At 31.7% G+C, this 19,565-nt stretch overlaps 4 protein-coding genes across 4 annotated transcripts in view; 2 read left to right on the forward strand and 2 right to left on the reverse strand.

Annotated features, from left to right (window-relative positions):
• Positions 1-6,359, forward strand: part of LOC108687935 (proteoglycan Cow) — a 145,478-nt gene extending 139,119 nt beyond the window's left edge. Inside the window, exons 7-10 of the mRNA XM_018193980.1 lie at positions 73-295; positions 2,118-2,277; positions 3,622-3,848; positions 4,608-6,359. Of these exons, the coding sequence (XP_018049469.1) occupies positions 73-295; positions 2,118-2,277; positions 3,622-3,848; positions 4,608-4,738 (741 nt within the window). The 3' untranslated portion in view covers positions 4,739-6,359. The remainder of the gene's footprint in view (positions 1-72; positions 296-2,117; positions 2,278-3,621; positions 3,849-4,607) is intronic.
• Positions 6,360-7,246: 887 nt separating this feature from the next.
• On the reverse strand, positions 7,247-9,967 carry LOC108687936 (alcohol dehydrogenase class-3). Its single transcript, XM_018193981.1, has 7 exons — positions 9,812-9,967; positions 8,830-9,073; positions 8,485-8,705; positions 8,191-8,407; positions 7,924-8,054; positions 7,581-7,855; positions 7,247-7,446 (listed from the first exon to the last, which is right to left on the reverse strand). Exons 1-7 carry the CDS (start codon positions 9,830-9,832, stop codon positions 7,422-7,424), a joined length of 1,134 nt encoding a protein of 377 aa, XP_018049470.1. The 5' UTR covers positions 9,833-9,967; the 3' UTR covers positions 7,247-7,421.
• A 1,417-nt stretch (positions 9,968-11,384) lies between these two features.
• LOC108687923 (phosphatidylinositol-glycan biosynthesis class F protein) lies at positions 11,385-12,415 on the reverse strand. Its single transcript, XM_018193969.1, has one exon. It carries the CDS (start codon positions 12,104-12,106, stop codon positions 11,405-11,407), a length of 702 nt encoding a protein of 233 aa, XP_018049458.1. The 5' UTR covers positions 12,107-12,415; the 3' UTR covers positions 11,385-11,404.
• A 158-nt stretch (positions 12,416-12,573) lies between these two features.
• The window catches only part of LOC108687906 (E3 ubiquitin-protein ligase listerin), a 7,900-nt gene continuing 908 nt past the window's right edge, over positions 12,574-19,565 (forward strand). Inside the window, exons 1-8 of the mRNA XM_018193947.1 lie at positions 12,574-12,681; positions 13,854-14,063; positions 14,131-18,095; positions 18,173-18,319; positions 18,450-18,580; positions 18,665-18,882; positions 19,029-19,220; positions 19,325-19,492. Of these exons, the coding sequence (XP_018049436.1) occupies positions 12,637-12,681; positions 13,854-14,063; positions 14,131-18,095; positions 18,173-18,319; positions 18,450-18,580; positions 18,665-18,882; positions 19,029-19,220; positions 19,325-19,492 (5,076 nt within the window). The 5' untranslated portion in view covers positions 12,574-12,636. The remainder of the gene's footprint in view (positions 12,682-13,853; positions 14,064-14,130; positions 18,096-18,172; positions 18,320-18,449; positions 18,581-18,664; positions 18,883-19,028; positions 19,221-19,324; positions 19,493-19,565) is intronic.

Genomic DNA, 19,565 nt, shown 5'->3' on the forward strand with positions numbered 1-19,565 from the left:
TATATATATGTATATAAATAAACGTATGTGTTTGTGTATATACACCTATAATATATATGTTCCATATTACAGGGACTCGCTAACGTGAACAGATACGACGACAAGCATCTGATGAACAATGAAGTCACAGACAAGACTCAGTCACCGTCGAAGGCTATGTACAACGTGCAGTTACCATCCAGAAATACGGATTGCCCGTCGTCGTCCAAGCCCGCAATGGCCAACCGTCTTCTAGATTGGTTCTCCGTCGTGATGGCGGACTCCAAGCATCGCCGTCAGCATCCTAAGCCTAAAGGTAAAGAAATATACGGTGTAAATTTTAATGCGGCTATTTACGATTAAAAATACAATTAATATCGGATCATTCTAACTGATGTATGTATATAGATTTGTTAATAAATTTTGATGTTTCTTGTTTATCAGAAATTGTGTCGACACCTGCTACTGACTTACTTAAATTTTCAAGCACAACTTGGTTATGCATTTATTAAATATTTTGCTTTTCACGGTGCACATTCCGTCGATCTACGAAAGTCTCATTAAGCAGCCGTCTGACGTCGCGTACAACCGCGGAATGCGCTTTGAGCGCATTGAAACGTTTCCCACGGGATACCGAGGAGGTCCTACAGGGAAGACTAATTGTTCCTGTAGGAGTGGACGATCACCGCGACGTACGGGACGCTACTCGTGGTAGTTGCCGAAGTACCGACACTGCACGCCATTCGACTTGGAGACAATCAGTTTCGTACTCAGTTCGAAATTGTCCTGGTACAATGAATCGTTTCCCACCTCGGATACGTCGCGATTACTTTGGGCGGTACTATCTGTCGATATTGTCCTCCCAGTTCCCATGTTGATCTTACGGTATTACAGTCGCTCGGGGCAAAACAAAGTGTACTATGCACGTAGCTACGATCCCGGCTGAATCGAGAGGATGGTTTGACTAACCATCCTCTGACCACAAACGGGAGAATAGTCTTGTGCTTGTGTTGGACCCGAATTTAGCTCAAGGATCATCTTTTCATTCTGAACGAATTATAATTTTTTACATTATTTTTTGCATTATAAAAAAAGATAAACAATAATGGAAAATAAAATAGAAAGCAAAATCTTAATTTATTGCACTAAATTAAATAATCCTCCTATAAAATTACTGAATATGGAAATAAATAAAATTTTGCCTTTTTGGTTGAGTTTTTATCACATTGAGAGTTTTTTATGTTAAAAATTTAATTTTTAGATAAATTTGCAGCCGAATAAAATAGAGATCTTTGCAGGAATATTTTCACTTTAAAATTATATTATCGTATATTTTTGTAACGCCAAATATTTGTTTTTGATAACGTGAAGATATTGGCTAATCGCTAATTTGTCCACTACTTATCGATCTTTTTATAAAATCCCGATTTATAATTCGTGTCGGAATTTAAGATGGAATTTTATTTATGACACATAAACAGAATTTCATTCTGAACGAATTTAATATAAATAGTATTTGACGAATCGAAATACACGTACATATGAAATATATATTAAAATACACACACATATATATCTTCTACTTCAAAAATGATACAGCCAAAAATGATTTTTGAATTATTACCATGAATGAGTTAAATGAACATTACCCTATTATAAAAATTGAAATAACTTCATTTAAAAAATTGCCAAAATCATCATAATTTAAAAAGGGTGCTGAAATGAAAATGACATGTTTATCATGTTAAAAATGACATTTTATCATATTAAAAATGTATTTTCTTTTATATTATTCGATTGATAATTAATTGTCTGTTAAATTGAAAAATAGTTTTCCTTTTTTCTGGGAAACTTAATTTTTTTTAGTTGTACTTTTGAAGAAAAGAATATATTAAAATACAATACATAAAATTATAAATGAAATTATATCTTAATTTAATTTGAATTATACATTGTCTAAAATAAAGCTTTAAGCGTTTATAATATATATGCGTGCGTGCGTGCGTGCGTGCGTGCGTGCGTGCGTGCGTGCGCGCGCGTGTGTGTGTGTGTGTGTGTGTGTGTGTGTGTGTGTGTGTGTGTGTGTGTGTGTGTAAGAATCTATATATAATATAATGTATATGTATCGATGATTTCAGGTCACTTCCCAATCGGTTGTCAGAGCGAGGTCAGGTGGATGTTCGGACATTTGGACAGTGATAGTGATGGCCGACTCTCACTCTCCGAACTGTATGGTCTGGAACATGACCAAAATGAACCGTGCTTAAAACCTTTCTTGGATAGTTGTGATACCGACAGGTAAGAGTCATCTTGTCCCGCATGTGAGAAGAGACTTTTCACGATCGTAAATACATCTAAGACTTACACTTGGCATTTCTATTGTGTTCTTATCTCAATAATGGACGAACAGCGGGTGAAATCGATCAATAAGTTCAAAATACGCGTTCAGAGATATACAGTCTATATATCTCTGAATGTATTCTTTCAAATCTTTTAAAATGATAAGGGTTATAATTGAAATTATAAAGTTTTCCTCAATTTAGAGAAATAGAAAATAAAAATTTATAAATCTAATTGGATTGATGATATTTTTAGAAAGATGATAAAACACATGGAAATATAACGGATTTGAAATACAATAAATAAAGTGTCTGTCAATATAGAGACACAAAAACTTGGTCTGACAAACGTGTGATGTTACTACTGTGTCTGAACCCATGCGTTTATTAACTACTGAAATAGATATAATTTTTTAAATGCATGTATCAAAAATTCTTCATTATTTTGTATTTTATTACTATTGCGTAACATTTTATACATTCTCTATATATTATATCTCATTATTCTGCACATTTTTAATAACGCTAATTTGTTATATTCATATTATTCTCAAAATTTCGTATTATAAAAATTTTACATGTATTGTTTTTACTTATGTGATGATTGCTGTTCTGTATCAATGTTATATAATATTAAACATTATATATTTAATGCAATAATAATCTAAGCGCTAAATCGTGTATCTTAAGATTCATCCGATGCGTATATCTATATTGATATATGAGATCTACAGTTTAACAACGAATCCGAATGGCGTTGGTGATCAAAGGTGTTTTAGAGTTACACAAAAAAACTTAAGCAGTAAAACGTAATTATTCAAACGCAATTAGTCAATTACAATAGAGATCGTAAGACCATAACATAAAGCAATAGCCAATCCAACATGTTGATGTCCTTAAGACGTAAACTGTAAGGAAATCAACATGTTGGAATGGTTATTGCTTTATGTTATGATCTTATGATTTCTATTGTAATTGACTAATTCGCTTACTATTTACTGCTTTAATTTTTTTTACTGCTTAATTTACTTTAATTTACTGCTTTTTAATTTACGTTTTACTGCTTAAGTTTTTTTGTGTATCATGGCCTTTAATTAGGTAAAATAATTTTCGGCTCCTTAAACGCGAATAATCGCGTATGTAGACGCAAGTAAGATGATTGAACTCAGATCTACAGATCGCGAGTTAATCGCACTGAGCAGCAAGCCACTTGACAGCTCGTAAAATAAAACTTTTAAAAATCGATAGATCGAAGAAAATGAGAGACATACATAAAGCTATATTTTCGGCATTATATTTTCAGCGACATTTTTGTGAGCGGTCCTGAATGGTGCGGATGCTTCTCTAAAGCTGAACGTCCGTGTGCCGCTGTGCGTAGACGATCATCACCGGATTCTGCACCTGCTTGCGATTCACGAGGATATTACCGCAGTACTCAGTGTCATCGGGGTCTTGGTCTCTGTTGGTGCGTCGATCCGCATGGCGTCGAGTTTGCTGGTACCAGAACGCGCGGTGCAAAGCCTGACTGCGGTATGTTTTATATCGCTTGGATAATAAATATTTAAAATTATATAATAAAATTAAATAAATATTTAAAGCAGTGGAATTAGTGATATATAATAGTAAAATAATAAATAATTTCAGCATGTGTAAAATTACGAGGAAATTAGTAACAGGTCTTTATTCGAATCATATGCAGATTTAATATTTCGTCGTGTATTTAGATTTAAATGTGATGTCCGACAACTCTAGATCAACATGAAAATAGATAATAAAAATATCTTGAACTTAAAGTAATTTCTTTTTTTGTATTGAGATTTAGATTGGACCTATTTTTCTACAATTTTCAAAATTGAATATCTTAATAACACATGATTAAATTTAAAATTTTTGAAATAAATCTTATCTTAAATTTAAATAAAAAATAAGATTTTTTCATTTTTAAACTGTAATTAGTGAAAATGAATCGCAGTTTAAAAATTAGTTCTCTACTTATTTTGCTAAAACAATTATATTAGTTTTTGATAAGCAATACCATCACTATTTTCGATGTTATTTCTAGTAATAGAATTAGGAGGACATTAGATAATTAAATGTGTAAATAGTAGGTCTGTTCTTTTTTCAGCTAAAGTGATTGCATTTTTCTTCCTTTTCTTTTCACTTTGGAGAGAAAAAGAGAAAAGATGAATCGTACAAGGAATTCAGTAAAAAGAACAGGCCCAGTATCACATATTCTTCTTGCGAAGTACACGATCAGATTCTTAAATTAACTTTTAAACTGCTTTACAGACGCGATTGTGAATAAGATCAGCAGCGGTGGGCTCAAAACCAACAGTGTAGACCTTGATGATGACGAAGATGGCGGTACCGATTCCTCTCAGGATCTCGAAGGCTCAGCCGATCAACCTCTAGATTTCTAGACATATATAAAAGCGGCGACTAGCAACGGAAGCGCAGCATCTTTAACCGAGCATCTTTAAGAGCAGAGAAACCGACTGTACGGAGAAAAGTAAGGGAAGGTGCGCGCGTTCGCCAGCTTTAGGAATATCGCCGAGTTGTGATCAGAGGTGTTCTATGTCATCGTCGGGCCGCCTGTCGAACCTGTCGAACCTATCGAGGTCCACGCGCGACGAAACGAAACGTGAGCCTAAATGAGTTCCGAGAGCAACGAATAAGCACGACGATCATTAGTTATGAGGAGGTCGGATTCGTAACGAATCGCGCTGCATGGAACCGGAAAAGATCGTTATCGAATCATCGTAACGACCTTAGTCGCGTCCTTCGTCCCAGTTAGGAAGCTCCGATCGACATTTAAAGTAGCGAGTGTCTTGCCATGTCGTGCAATAATCGCGTATGTTCAGCGGTAAGCGGCGTCTACAGCCCCATTCTACGCAATCGTAGATCCCGTGTAATCATAATACCGTGCAATATTCAATAGAGTTCGTGTAGAGAGTACGCAGATATGGCCGAAAGTGTATGTACGTGTGTGAGAATTGCTGGTGACGGAGTGAGAAGGGGAGAAAATTCCGCTGCGAGCCGCGCAGAACACCAATCGTTGGATTACCTCCGTGCCTGTCGAGGTATCTCCACGCACAATTAAAAGTATAAATAATATAATTACGTATCATTTATGCATACACAAAACGAAAAAGAAAAGTATTCATGAAATAAGGAAGAAAGGCCGAATAGGACGAGATAATTTCATCGTATTGACCAGAAGTCACTCATCGTGACACAAATTGCATTTAACGGAAAACTATAAGTGAAAAACCCTATAAGCGTATGATTTCTAATTGCTAGATTAACAATTATAATATTGAAATATAATGTTAATTATGAATAATACGAGTTACATGATAACAATGCATCAACCGAACAAAATCAAACTGGTTGAGAAAAAGATACAAGAGCGGAGAGAAGAGGCGGGCGGATGTGTGAAGTCATTCTGCTACTGTCACACTTGCACACGTTGAAACTTAGTTGAATCACTTGAAGCAAATAGGTTTTCGTAGCTCTTACTCCTTCACTTTCGGCTGTGTTTCGCCGAATGCGGTATAGAAAATCTCACCGTTATTCCGCTTATTTATTATATTCTCCTCTCGGGCAAGCTTAGAGTTCTTTAAGTTATTCTTCTTTCTCTCAGCCATTTTACGTTATAAAAATTAGTATAAGACATACAGAATAAACGACCTATTTCGTACTCGTTAATGTCCTATTTCATACTACGCAGTTCAATCATAGGACGTCGAGCTGATTGTTAAGAAAAGTGGGAGATCGCTTAGAAAATAACGTGAAATATTATTATGTCTCTATTATACATTGCGCGATTCAATTCGCGCAAAGCATTAGGATTCTTTACGTCCGCAATCGGAACGATATTCATCGTGCAATGCTGAGTTATTTTCTACGAAGCTAGAAAATGTTCGACGTCGTGATTCGTCTGCATTTACTGTAATTATAAGCATTTTTACTTACAACTTTTACTTAAAGAGTGTGTGGTACACCGTAGATATTAGAGTAACATGTAATCCGTAGAAAAAAGAAAAAAAAAGATCAGTGTGACTATGTGAATATGCCCTTAGCGTTAGAAGGCAATTTACGTAGAAATAGTCGATGCAAAAACTACACGTGTCTCATTTAGAATGAAAGTGATTCATTTTGCAAGCCTAACGCGTTTCACACACTTCGACATGCATTCCTTCTACGAAGTATTCAGGGAAAATAATACTTGTGTATATTGATCAAAGACAACACTGTATGTACTGAGATTTTTAAACACGTCAAACAGAATGTACATTTTATCTTTTTTTTTTCTATCAATGCGTTTTATTTCGATGGCTCGTGATTGCACGGCAATCTTTGTGATTTCATCAATTATATCAAGTTTTATAACAAATTGTGCATTTTTACATTTTATTTTTATTCAAAGAATAACTTAATATCATATTTTGTCAATTCATCCATAATGTCTTGCCTTAATGGACATGGCGTGTTAAACTTGCGCATTAAAGTATGTAGGTGACACTTTAAAAAATATATCTACATATTTAATTGATAAACGACATCGTCCGCAATGAGCTAACGCATATTCCTTCCTGCATCGAGCGCAATTTGCATTCCGCCTGACTTATTGTACTGTCGACCTAGACTAATTAATATAACTACAAGCGAACGTAAAATAGTTTTATCGAGTCTTGCATATTGTATATACATATGATTATATACAATGAAAATCATCGTCAGTGATCTTCGTACCATGATGATTTTTGTAAGGTATGCACTTGATCAAAGCGTAAAGAATTTTTACTTCATTCAAGAGCTACCGTAAATATCTTACTTAATCGATATTGTACATGTGGCTGTAAGAATTCTTTATGAATAAAGATTGTTGTAGAAATCGGGGAGATGTTCTTGTTGAGAGCATGATATAGTAAATATAAAGTTTATTTACCATCTTTCATTTCCAGAGATTCAATACAAATTTGTAACAAATGGGGTAGTATGATATTTATATGGGCATCTTATAAAGCACTTTTTAATAAATTGTAGAAGACACTGGTTCTCAGTAGGCCATATTTTTGCAGTACAAGATAAAAAACGTTTTTAGTATTTAAGAACGGCTCTCAAACTGCAACAGAAACACATCATTTTTACAAAATTCTGATAATCATAATACATAATATATAATTCATCATATATAATTTTGTGCATTTTTTAGTCAACACATTCATGTTATTCACAATAAAATTTTCCTAGGCTTACCAGTTTCCTGAATGTAATATATTAAAACCTTCATTGATTTTTTCAAATGGAAGATTATGTGTAATAAATTCATCGAGAATCAATTCTTTTGACAGATACTGCTCCACCAATTTCGGCACGCTTTGCTTTGATTTCCATCCACCAAATGCGGTCCCTTTCCATACTCGTCCTGTGACTAACTGGAATGGTCTAGTACTGATTTCTTGACCAGCTGCGGCTACTCCTATTATTACTGATGTACCCCATCCTTTGTGACAGGATTCTAATGCAGCTCTCTGAAAAATAATCTTTATAAGACAAAATTCTTTTTCCGTAAACAAAATAAAAAAAAAAAAACACATACCATAGTATTTACATTTCCAACGCATTCGAAAGTATAATCTAATCCACCATCAGTCATTTCAATTAATACCTGCTGAATGGGTTTATCATAATCCTTGGGATTAACAAATTCTGTGCAGCCAAAAGTTTTAGCTATAAATAAGTATAAAAATATTTATGAAATTTTATCACAATAATTATAAGAAAAACTACGAAGAAAAGTTTTTTCATTGTTTATTTCTATAAAAAATTAATTTTGTGTCGCACACAATCTAATTACATAATTTACCTTGCTCAAATTTGGCCGGATTGACATCTATCCCAATAATACGAGATGCACCAGATTTCTTGCAACCGAAGATTGCTGCAAGACCAACAGCTCCTAAACCCCATACAGCACAAGTGCTTCCTGGTTCTACTTTGGCAGTATTTAAAGCTGCACCATAACCTGTAGATATTCCACAACCCAACAAACATACCTTGTCCAATGGTGCTTTAGGATTAATCTATAACAACAATTTATAATAATTATATAAAAGTTATAAATTATTAAACTCTAGTGATTATAAAAATATAGAAATACCTTTGTGAGAGAAATATCAGCTACAACTGTATATTCAGAGAAGGTGGAGCAACCCATAAAGTGTGCGAGTGTTTGTCCCTTGCATGTAAAACGAGACGTACCATCGGGCATTAAACCCTTACCCTGAGTTTCACGGATTTTGCTGCATAAATTTGTTTTCGGTGATTTACAGAACTTACAATCTCCACATTGAGGAATGTAAAGTGGTACAACATGATCACCTACAAGCATTCATGTAAACAATAATAGATTAACAAAATATGATATAAATCAGCTAAAAAACATTATTGAAATTTAACTACATAATTCAAAAGAATCTTTATAAATATAATCTGATCAGCCTACCAGGCTGAAACTCGGTGACACCCTCTCCGACACTTTCTACGATACCACTGCCTTCATGACCAAGTATACAAGGAAATACTCCTTCTGGATCCAATCCATCTAAAGTATAAGCATCTGTATGACAAAGTGCCACAGCTACTATTTTGATTCGGACTTCATGCGTTTTAGGCGATGCTACCTCGATTTCTTCCAAGGATAAAGGCTCCTTTTGCTTCCATGCTACTGCAGCTTTGCATTTGATAACCTAATTAAATATCAAAAATATCAAAAAATACATAGTTATTCGATAGAATTTATTTAAGAAATTATTTAATATACATATATTAATTATATATAATATATATATAATAATGATAGTTTTTATTAATTTTACAAACATTATCTTATATGTTTGTTTTATTATCTTTTTTTCAAATTTACTGACACATCAAGTAAACAAGTAATTATCAGAAAAATAATAACCAATTCTTTCAAAGAAAATTTGTTCATTTTCATGTTTAATCAATTAAGTGAAAAGAAATCATGTTTACTAATAATCATGAACATCTATCTATGCAGAAATTTCAATTGCAAAAAGATGTGTCTAATTTATCGAGCCAACCTCATCGCGAGCTGAGCATGTATCCACCTTTATTGCCGAACTGAACCTCGAGAGGCTCGAGCCGAACCTAAAAACATGCTTTCGAGCTAAATCTCGTAAGCTTTAATCCATTTTCAAAGATAACAAGTCAAGAAAATAATTTACACTTATGTAACACCTCTATTCGAATTTCGACAGAAGATAATTCTTATTTATACAATATATTTCTAACAGGAATATTATTGTGATGTAACAAAATATTTCAATAAAAGAAAACAGATAACATATTAAATGACGATCAGTGGAGGAGTCGGCCAATAATAATTAATGACGTAGAAAAAGAAGAAAAATGAACGAGTTTAGAACGTGTAAATTCGCAGAAACAAATGGTAATCGATATACCTTTCCAGCTGTATCCGACATTATCCTTCTGAAGTAGTCAGGCACTGTCTAGCGTCTTGTTGGAATTAATCCGCAGCCGATCCGACAAATGAGGAAATGAATTTTAACTGTTCGTAACGAGGAACCTCAATGTCAGCTTTGTATCAATTCGTTCTGGCGGAGACAATTGCGACTGCGCGAGTATGAAAAATCCCCCCATTCATTAGTTGGTCAGATTGCAGCAGACGACAAGAGAAGTCATTCACGAATTTTTTTCTCTGATTGCGTTAAATTTAATTCAAGCATTTTTTTGATTAAGTTACTTCTCATGATACGAAAAATACTAAATCTCTGTTATGTCAAATTTTAAGCGATTAATTGGAACGAAAGTATCCCCCTCCTCCATTGGAATTTCACTTAAATTTCTACCATCATATTCACTTCAGACTTATTAATTTTTCTTTTAATAACAGATATAAAGTTGATTATTAAAATATTGAAAATAAATCATTAGATCGAGATAAACGAATTATAGAAATTTGACGTGTTTTTATTTCTTATCTATGATGCAATGTATTTTGTTAAATATATCTACATATATTTTTAATACACATTTTTTATATATTTTAATTCTTCAGTCATTTTTTGTATAACATGCATATAAAATTATTATGAACAAAATACTGTTCTGAATCTAACGAATTATAGATCATTTAATTAGCTTTTAAGTACGAAATATAAGCATTTGCATTTGTACTTTATTCTTGTTTTTGCAGATCAGATATAAAGGGTGAAAGGCCTAATCTGACGTAAGAAAGTATATATCGTTACATAAGTAAATTATCAATGTTTGATAATGTGTACTGATGCAATTTACTTTTTCTTAATTATCATTACTTGCAAAATTTATATATTTAAATTTCAATATTAAGGATGACTTTGATAATGTCTTTAATGACTATAATGCTTAAATGTAATTAAATTTAATATTGATTTTATCAATGTTAAATTTAATTTTGGTTTAATTTATTTTTCATCTTTTTCTAATTCTTATTGTTAGAAAACTAAACTATCATTGATGAAAGCGGGCATAATTCACCCAACTTTTTGTTTGCTGCAAACTTTTGACACTTATAATTTTTTTTAGATAATTTTATATTATATATATAAGATTAAATTGTGACAAGTTGGTCGATTATAAAGAATGTAAGAGAAAAGGATGTACAAGTGAAAGATGAGATGCCAGGAAATTGCTATATCAAGTAAAATATGAATGAGTAGTAAAATAAATCACTCAAAGTAGAATTTATAGAATTATAAATATTATTATAAATATTATTATAATTTTTATAAAAAATGATTCTCTCGCACGATTATTGGATTATTATCTCAACTCATACATATATATCTACATCACAGATAATATAATAAATTTATATAAATCAGGATGAACATATTGATATGCTAAACTTATATTAATATGCTAAACTACTTTTATATGGCCTAGTATATACAGCAGTCATCAACATGACAATCAGCATACCGTTTATTTAATAAAATGATTTTTTATTATTTGAGAAATTGGAATATCTTTCTTCTCACAAATAAATCCAATTATCGATGGACTTTCCTATAATATAATTTCAGTGAGGGAAGCATCTTGATGAGGGTGATGAAGTGGCCGATCAAATAGCCAAGTAATGCACCTATAACACAAGGAATCGGCCAAGCTTGCCAAGGGCGATCCCAGTCTAAAGGGATAACAATAGCACCTAGCCAAGTGCCTAATATTGTCATCTGTATGTTAAGTTTTAAAGCGTTCGAGAGGATAGTGCTCTTCAGGGAATAAACCCCTGTCAAGATATCCACCGTATGATCCTGTCCCAGGTGCAAACTAGTGGATACATAAGTCAGTGTGATCAGGGTAATGACTAGCATTGTTGTCTCTTCGTGATCAGTTAAAATAGGTGCACCAAACAGCACGATTGTTAAGTAGTAAAATATCGACAGACAAAAAGCATTGAATAAGAACTTGATGATATCTCTCAGATTCTTCGCCCAAAATGTCTTGGTCTTCGGATAAGCTCGTTGTTCGATCTTGATTATAGTAGGTGCCTCTGCTTGCAGCATAGGAAACAGCAGTTTTATCACCTCGGCGAATGTTAATATCATCAGTACGGGTAGAAATTTGTACTTGCCGACATTGTACAAATTGTCATTAAAATTCACCAGCGTCAGGATTCCAGAAAGATAGATACAGGTGAAGGAGCAATAAGACAATAATAGTCTTTGCTCAGTTTTGGCGCTGACGCTCATTTGGCCGCAATTGTAGATTTCTATCAAAGGATTTATAGTCTGTTTCCAGCGTTTTGTACCGGCAAATCTTTATGTTCTGTACGGCCAATTCACACGCCTATAGATTTATTTTATAAATTTTTTCTCGGGTGAGGGAAATTAAACGCCTTCTGCCCTATCTTTTGGATAATATGACGCAAAGCACTGTATCAAATTCATAATACTGTCAATCAAACTTGTAAACAGAATCACTTTTTTCTTATTATATAACAATTCTAAATTCCTCGTACAATTCACAATAGCCTTAGGCCTTTCAACTTTTTCACAACAGTCTTGAGCCTTTCAACAATACGACACAATTAAATTTTGTTAATAAAACAGCGCGAAAAAATCGCGATATGCGGAGTGCCTGAGATCGAACCCGGAATGGATGGATTATGGATACACATTTAAGGTTATGTTAGCTGACATGAACGTCACGTTCAGCAGGGAGGAAGCTCGAAATTTTCGTTAATCGTTAAACGTTTTTATCTCATCCTAAGAGTATCACTATGGGTAAAAATAAGCAGGCGCAACGTACTAAAAACAATGCTCGGGTAAATACCAATTATACGTAATCACTTGATTATAAATTACGCGTGCAATAATAATTTTATAATATAACCTATCACGTTTATTGGATTTATTTCTTGTAGTTGCATTCTGTGTTTTGCCTCACTTAAAATGAAATAGATATGATATCAATGTTAGAGGAGAAAATAAAAATGTATAAAAGATTCAGCTACAAAGAACAAATCTATTAACAAATCTGTAACATATGTCGTCACCCAGCAATACTTATCATATTACATATTACACGAACAGATATTTTACTTGTTACAAGTCAAAAATAGATTTTACGAAATGTCTGCTAGAAATTTTATGTGTCTACAAAGTACAGAAATGTAATAATAAAATCTGTTAGAATGATATCTGTAGAAACTGAGTAGAATTTACTATTTCATAACTATTTAAATACATTCTGTTTAAATACATTCTATAAATACATTCTTTTAAATGATTATGAAATAACAATCTCTTTGGTTTCTATTTGATTTTTGCTGGAATTTACCAGAATATTAGCTTAATACAGACTCAGGTAATATCAGTCTAATACAATATTCCGCAATATTCAAATCTATAAATTGCTAATATTTTATTAACAAAGAGAGAACACAATGGATTCATCACGAATTTTGATTTCCTTCAACGTGATGAATCTACATTAAAAATAAATTATGCGATGTCCAAGGATTTTGTTAAATGATTCAATAATAGCTCAATAATGGATAGTTTTTGAGCCATCGTGTATTGAAAGTGTAAAAGTATAAAACTCAAGCACAGATCTTTGATATGCCATAGATTAAAAACTGTTTATTAAATTATTATTAAGCCTTGTGGCCGTGACATCTTTTGTTCATAATAATAATCATATGTGAAATAAGTTATGAAAATTAATTCATTTCACCGGGATTAAATTTTCTGTATAACTAGACCTTTCATACGTTAAAAACTATTATAGTTATATACTAATATAGTAATATATTTTATATATTCATATATAAAAACTATATATTTAGAAGACTTATTCAAAATATATTAAAGGAGATCAAAATCCATAACGAATGCACTGTGTCCTCTCCTTGTAAATATGATAATCCATATTATTTTGTACTCTTAATGGTATTTTTTGAATATTTAATTGTACAATTTTTTAATATTTTTTTAGCCATCAAATAGTAGTCGCAGTGCAGAACTTTTGGGGACCGCAATGCCTAATTTTGTTGGGTTCTCGGCAGTTAAGGACGGAGGATATGTTCCTGTTCTACCTGGATTATCCTTATGTTCCCTAAACGAGATTGAGATGAACAATATAGATTCTAATTTTCAAGTTATATTAAAAAAGATGAGTAAGAAAGATGCTACGACAAAGTTTAAGGTAGATAATTAATTGTTTAGTTGTTGATTCATTTACAGATTTTGTAAACTAATGTATGTATGTGCAGGCATTACAAGAATTTGCAACTCTATGTCAAGATGCAGAATTGTCAGCGGTAGAAGGTATGCTACCGTTTTGGCCAAGATTTTATTGTGCTCTGTCCATTGATATAGATCACAGAGTGAGAGAAGCTGCACAGTTGGCACATGCAGCTCTTGTCAAGCGTGTAGGCAAAGGTATTGCAATGTATCTGAAACAATTGGCTGGTGCTTGGTTTACTTCTCAATATGATACATATCCTCCTGCGGCATCAGCTGCTACCAACTCTTTCAACAGCACATTTCCACCTTGGAAAATAGTTAATGCGATTATTCATTGTCAGTGCGAAATTTTATTATATATTAGCAACAATATAATTGTACACACGGCTCAAACGTTATCGATACAGAAGTCTCTTACTAACGAAGAAATGGAAGCTAAATATGAAAGAGTACTGATAGCAAATCTCCAAGGATATAATTGTTACTTCAAAAAAGTGCCTCTTGACGAAATCGATAAAACCTTGGAGATTCACAATAAAATTTTAAGCAGTTCAAGATTTTGGAAACTGGCTAAACACGATACTTTGCCAATAAAAACAGCTTTTTTCAATGTATTGACATCAATAATGGAAAACGCAGAAAAATTATTAGAAAATGAAAAAAAAAGGACAGTGACCACTATCATGAATAGTCTTGATGAATCTGAACCTGTAATTTTATCAGTTGTGTGGGAATCAATGCTCATAGCTACAACGAAAATTGATGATTGGCATCTTGTAGTAAATATTAATAAACTCGTACTCCCAAAATTGTGGCACACTTTACGATCCGGTGGTCAATGTTGTGCTAGCACGGTTTATCCAAATTTGCTACCTTTTGTTAGTCAATTTCCAAAGTTTAACATTGATCTCACTGATCTGTATACGAATTTTTTTAACAATATGCGTCAAGGATTTTCCGTCAAAAGTGTGCAAATGAGCCGTTCAGAAACGCTCGCTGTAACAACATCTTTCATTGAATGTTTACGTTATTCAATCCTCATAAATGCTGAAAATGTAGATTTATGCGTTCGGCTTCTTAAGGAACAGCTTATGCCTGTTATAGAAGCTTGCATGACGGATAGTATTTTTATGAAACAATGTTGTTTTATCGAGATTACGCATCTAATAAGATATTGGAGTAAAAATCGTAATAATGAGAAATATAAATCATATGTTTCTTTAATGGAACAGTTCTGGATTGAATTGCCATTATTATTCGAAAAATATATGAATACGTCAAAGGGGATCGCAGATGGAAAAGATTTTCATATCGAATTCTTGTTAAATTTGAAAGATGTACCAGATCGCACCCGTAAGAAATTAAAAGTAAAATTTTCTGATCCAAGTGATTCAGTTACTGTGAGCAAACCAAAGGTAAAAGTTATCGATGTTTATGCGGATATTGTTTTTAATGCGGAACTTTGCAAGTTTGTAAATGAACTCTGTACAATTTATTTTAATTCGATAAATATATCGATAAACAATCATCAAAACATAGAATATATCGAACAGCTGAATAAACTTATGAAACATTTTGCAAGTAAGGAATTATTCATTGCATTTTCAAAATCATTTAAATTTGATGAGAACTTCTTTGAGTTTTACGATAAGAGTTTGAAACCTTTTTTGATGCAAAAATCAAAAATGGCTGAACAAGTTCTTGAATTATTATTTTATTTTATTATATATATAAATGACGCAGAAAAGAATACAGTTCTAAAATCATTAATCGAATTAAATGATATTGCAATAATAAGAAACGTCATATATTGCTGTTTATCTGAACACAATAGAAATGATAGCGTAATTAAAAAATGGTATAAACAAGCTAATATACCTAAACTATTAGTTGATATGACCAAAGAAATTACTTCATGTAGTGATGAACAGCATGATTTCGAAAAAAATCAAAATTTGATTTTATCAGCTTTTGAAATTCCGGAAATTAGAGATTTATTAATAAATAATGAAGGAACAAGTGAAATTGTATCGATTCTATGTGATTCATTAAATGGAAGAGATGATATTTGCTCCATGCAATTTGTCGCATTTATTACGAAATTAATGACTTTAATGTGGAAACATAATCGAACGATATTAAGTGCTGTACAAATATTGGAAACACTTTTTGAATTATGCACTCGAGAACATGATGTTTTAACTGCTGATGCTATTCGTAATTGTTGGAAAGAAGGATTCGTAGAAAGTAGTCAAATATTGTCTATTTTTGAATTTAATAATCTTATTAAAAGATACGGTATTATTATCTGGAGTAAAATATATAATACACACGCAAATCTTATTAAGAATACATTAGTTAATTTGGCAACAGATGTTTTAGAAGTTATAATTAATAATGTTGACATTACAAAATTTGATTGCGTTGAAGAAACTATTCTGTCATTCCTAACGGCATCTGATATAAAGTTGTGGATTGAAGAGATAACCATTATTGCAATATATGGTGAAATGTTAACAGGCTATTTGTATATGTCAAATGTTGAGAAGAAAATACGGATTTTACAGCAACCTACATCTATCAATATAATAAAGGATATTTCTTCGGATAATACAATAAATTGCTTATCATGGGCTTTATTTATCACAGATTTGCTTAATAATCTGTACGAGAGATTAAAAGGTATTGATTCAAAAAATGCTAATACAGTTTCAGAAGAAGAAAATTTTGAATTAAACGATTTAAATTTACCAGGAATCACGGAGATATTAATAGATATTATATACGTAGTTAGCATAGTAGACATATACAGTAAGCATTATAAATCCACTAAATATTATAATGCTGTTGAAAAACTTCGTAATTTGCTAAAAAAAGGTTTTGTTAATTTGCATAAATATTTTACAAAGAATATCCATGATGATATATTATCACGTATACAAACAAATCAGAAAAGTTATGGATGTATGCTACCATATATAATTTACATATATTACAATGAATTTTTCTCGAAAGATCAACTTGAGAAATATTTTGAAAATTACAACAGTAATAAAATTACAGGAGATTATGATGATGAAACGAATATTCAAATATTACAAATCTTAAATTGGTCACAAAATGTTTCGCAAATATTAACACACGGTGAAATATATTCAATAATTGCCATAAGAACTATGATATCTGACATTTCCAAAGATCAACCTTCACTATATGATCCTATTATGGATAATATAATTACGTTACATTTTAATGAACTTTCTGCAGTTTTGGATCATTATATTTCTGATACTTCATGGGATAAATTGTTTTTGCAACTAGAAATTATAAGATTGTTTGAGACAGTTGTCCAACATATTCCGCAGAAGTTGAAACAAGAATATTGGGATGTTATCTTGATATTTCTCACAAAGTGGCAACAATTATATAACAGTGCCAAACATAATTATAGTGACATTAAAATAACAATGTTGATAATAGCATTTAGTCAATTGTATTATGCAGTTGAAACTTTGATGAACAAACATAAATTGAAGCCAATACCAGAATTACCTTCAACACTCTTGGATGAATGGAAAAATGTAATTGCTGGCAATATATATAACGGCATTGTTCAAACTTGGATATTTTATGCAGATTTATGTAATCAAAGTACGGATATTATAAAATCTATTATACCATTGAATTACTTGGGAGAGGCAATTTGTGCATTTGACAGTAGCATATTATTCAAAAATTATGATGAACAAACCGAAACAATTGATTTCAACAAGATGTTAATGCTATCTCTGAAATTACTACAATCTCCTGTTCCTAGCATTCAATTGGGTGCCTATTATGCATTGAAATATATGGTTCCGGAACTTGTACAACAAGATAAAGTTCTTGTTGAATCTGACAACTTTGAGGCGAACAATCTCAATATTAAAAAATTCGAAGAAGTACTATCAAATATACAGACTATTATAAATACAATGCTTATGGAATTCAAGTGAGTCTCTGTTTTATATTAAATTTTAATTGAATCATCGTGTTTTTTTAATTTTATTGTAATATTGTCTTTTTTAGATTATGTGATACAGTTACCTGCACAATCCAACCGTTTACAGATTCTTATACATATACATTAGGATATCTATTAACATGGGCAATTGTATTAGATATCTGCGAAAAGTCTCATAGTGATTTACGATATCAATATGCTGAAATATTGAAGTAAATATTTTATATAATGCACATTATCCATTTCTGTGATTTCTGTAATATGTCCTACTTTTTATTACTTATAACATTTAAAATTTATTTATTATATTTTTTACTAATTATCATTTACTGTAAATTTTAGAATTAAACTTTTTCCTTATCTGTTGGATAATATCTTCAAGTTAATACCTATGGAAGCGCTACAAGATAATAAAAATAAAACTGTAAAACTGCTAGAACTATTTACCACTGCTCCAGTTTTTCGTTTCAAAGGTAAAATTAATATTACATTTACATAAAATTTGATTTATTATATATTGTTATTATATATTACATTGCAATATATATATATTATAGAAAGTTGGACAGAAGAGAGATTAGATCATATTGTGTGTTGGTTATATACAAATTGTTTGAGGCTTCTACCAGTATTAGTTAGACAATGGCTAAGTACAGTTGATAGCAGAGTCAGTGCAACAGTAGATAAGATTACAAGTCATTACGTTAGTCCTATGTTATGTGAAGATGAGCTTCTTTATAGCAGATTACAATTGGCTAATGTTGAAAATATGCAGGTACGTTTTTTTTTCTCACAAACTCTGCTTCGTCCTTGTTCCTTATACAAATTTTAAGATTAAAGATTTATTTAAGCTATTATTTCAATAGATTGTATTTAAACATTTCTGTCAAGTTGAATATCGCGTATTTTGTGTTGTTATAGGTAAAAGTACACTCAACAGCAAGGGAAGTAATAGCTGTGTATCAAATGGAAGATACAAAATTAGAATTAAGCATAATGCTACCACCAAACTATCCTTTAGGTAGAGTAAAAGTAGAATCTGGTCAACAGGTAGATGGTATGGCAAAATGGAAAAATTGTCATATGCAATTGTCTAAACTTCTCACACATCAAGTAAGTCGCAATATGTATAAATTTATATGTATATATTAAAAAATATGTCTCAATATATGTATCAATATATGTATATATGTCTCAAATATATATATTTTTTATAGAATGGCTCTGTTTGGGACGGTCTTTTAATGTGGAAACGTAATTTGGATAAGAAATTTGCCGGTGTCGAAGAGTGTTATATATGCTTTAGCATTTTTCATATCAGTACATATCAAGTACCAAAATTGTCATGTCATACTTGTCGTAAGAAATTTCATACTCGCTGCTTGGTGAGCATACATTATTTATTAACATTTATTATTTTTAATATATTACTATATCAAATATGTCGTAATATCTTAC

The sequence above is a fragment of the Atta colombica genome, unplaced genomic scaffold (assembly GCF_001594045.1).
Source record: "Atta colombica isolate Treedump-2 unplaced genomic scaffold, Acol1.0 scaffold220, whole genome shotgun sequence".
NCBI classification, from domain to species: Eukaryota; Metazoa; Arthropoda; class Insecta; order Hymenoptera; family Formicidae; genus Atta; species Atta colombica.

Excerpts from the sequence above, each read along its gene's own strand:
- LOC108687936 (XM_018193981.1), bottom strand. The coding sequence starts at position 9,832 with ATGTCGGATACAGCTGGAAAG. Across the intron at positions 8,408-8,484 it reads CTGATATTTCTCTCACAAAG|ATTAATCCTAAAGCACCATT; the intron begins GTATTTCTATAT and ends TTGTTGTTATAG. Across the intron at positions 7,447-7,580 it reads ATATTACATTCAGGAAACTG|TTTGAGAGCCGTTCTTAAAT; the intron begins GTAAGCCTAGGA and ends TTTCTGTTGCAG.
- LOC108687923 (XM_018193969.1), bottom strand. The coding sequence starts at position 12,106 with ATGAGCGTCAGCGCCAAAACTGAGCAAAGACTATTATTGTCTTATTGC.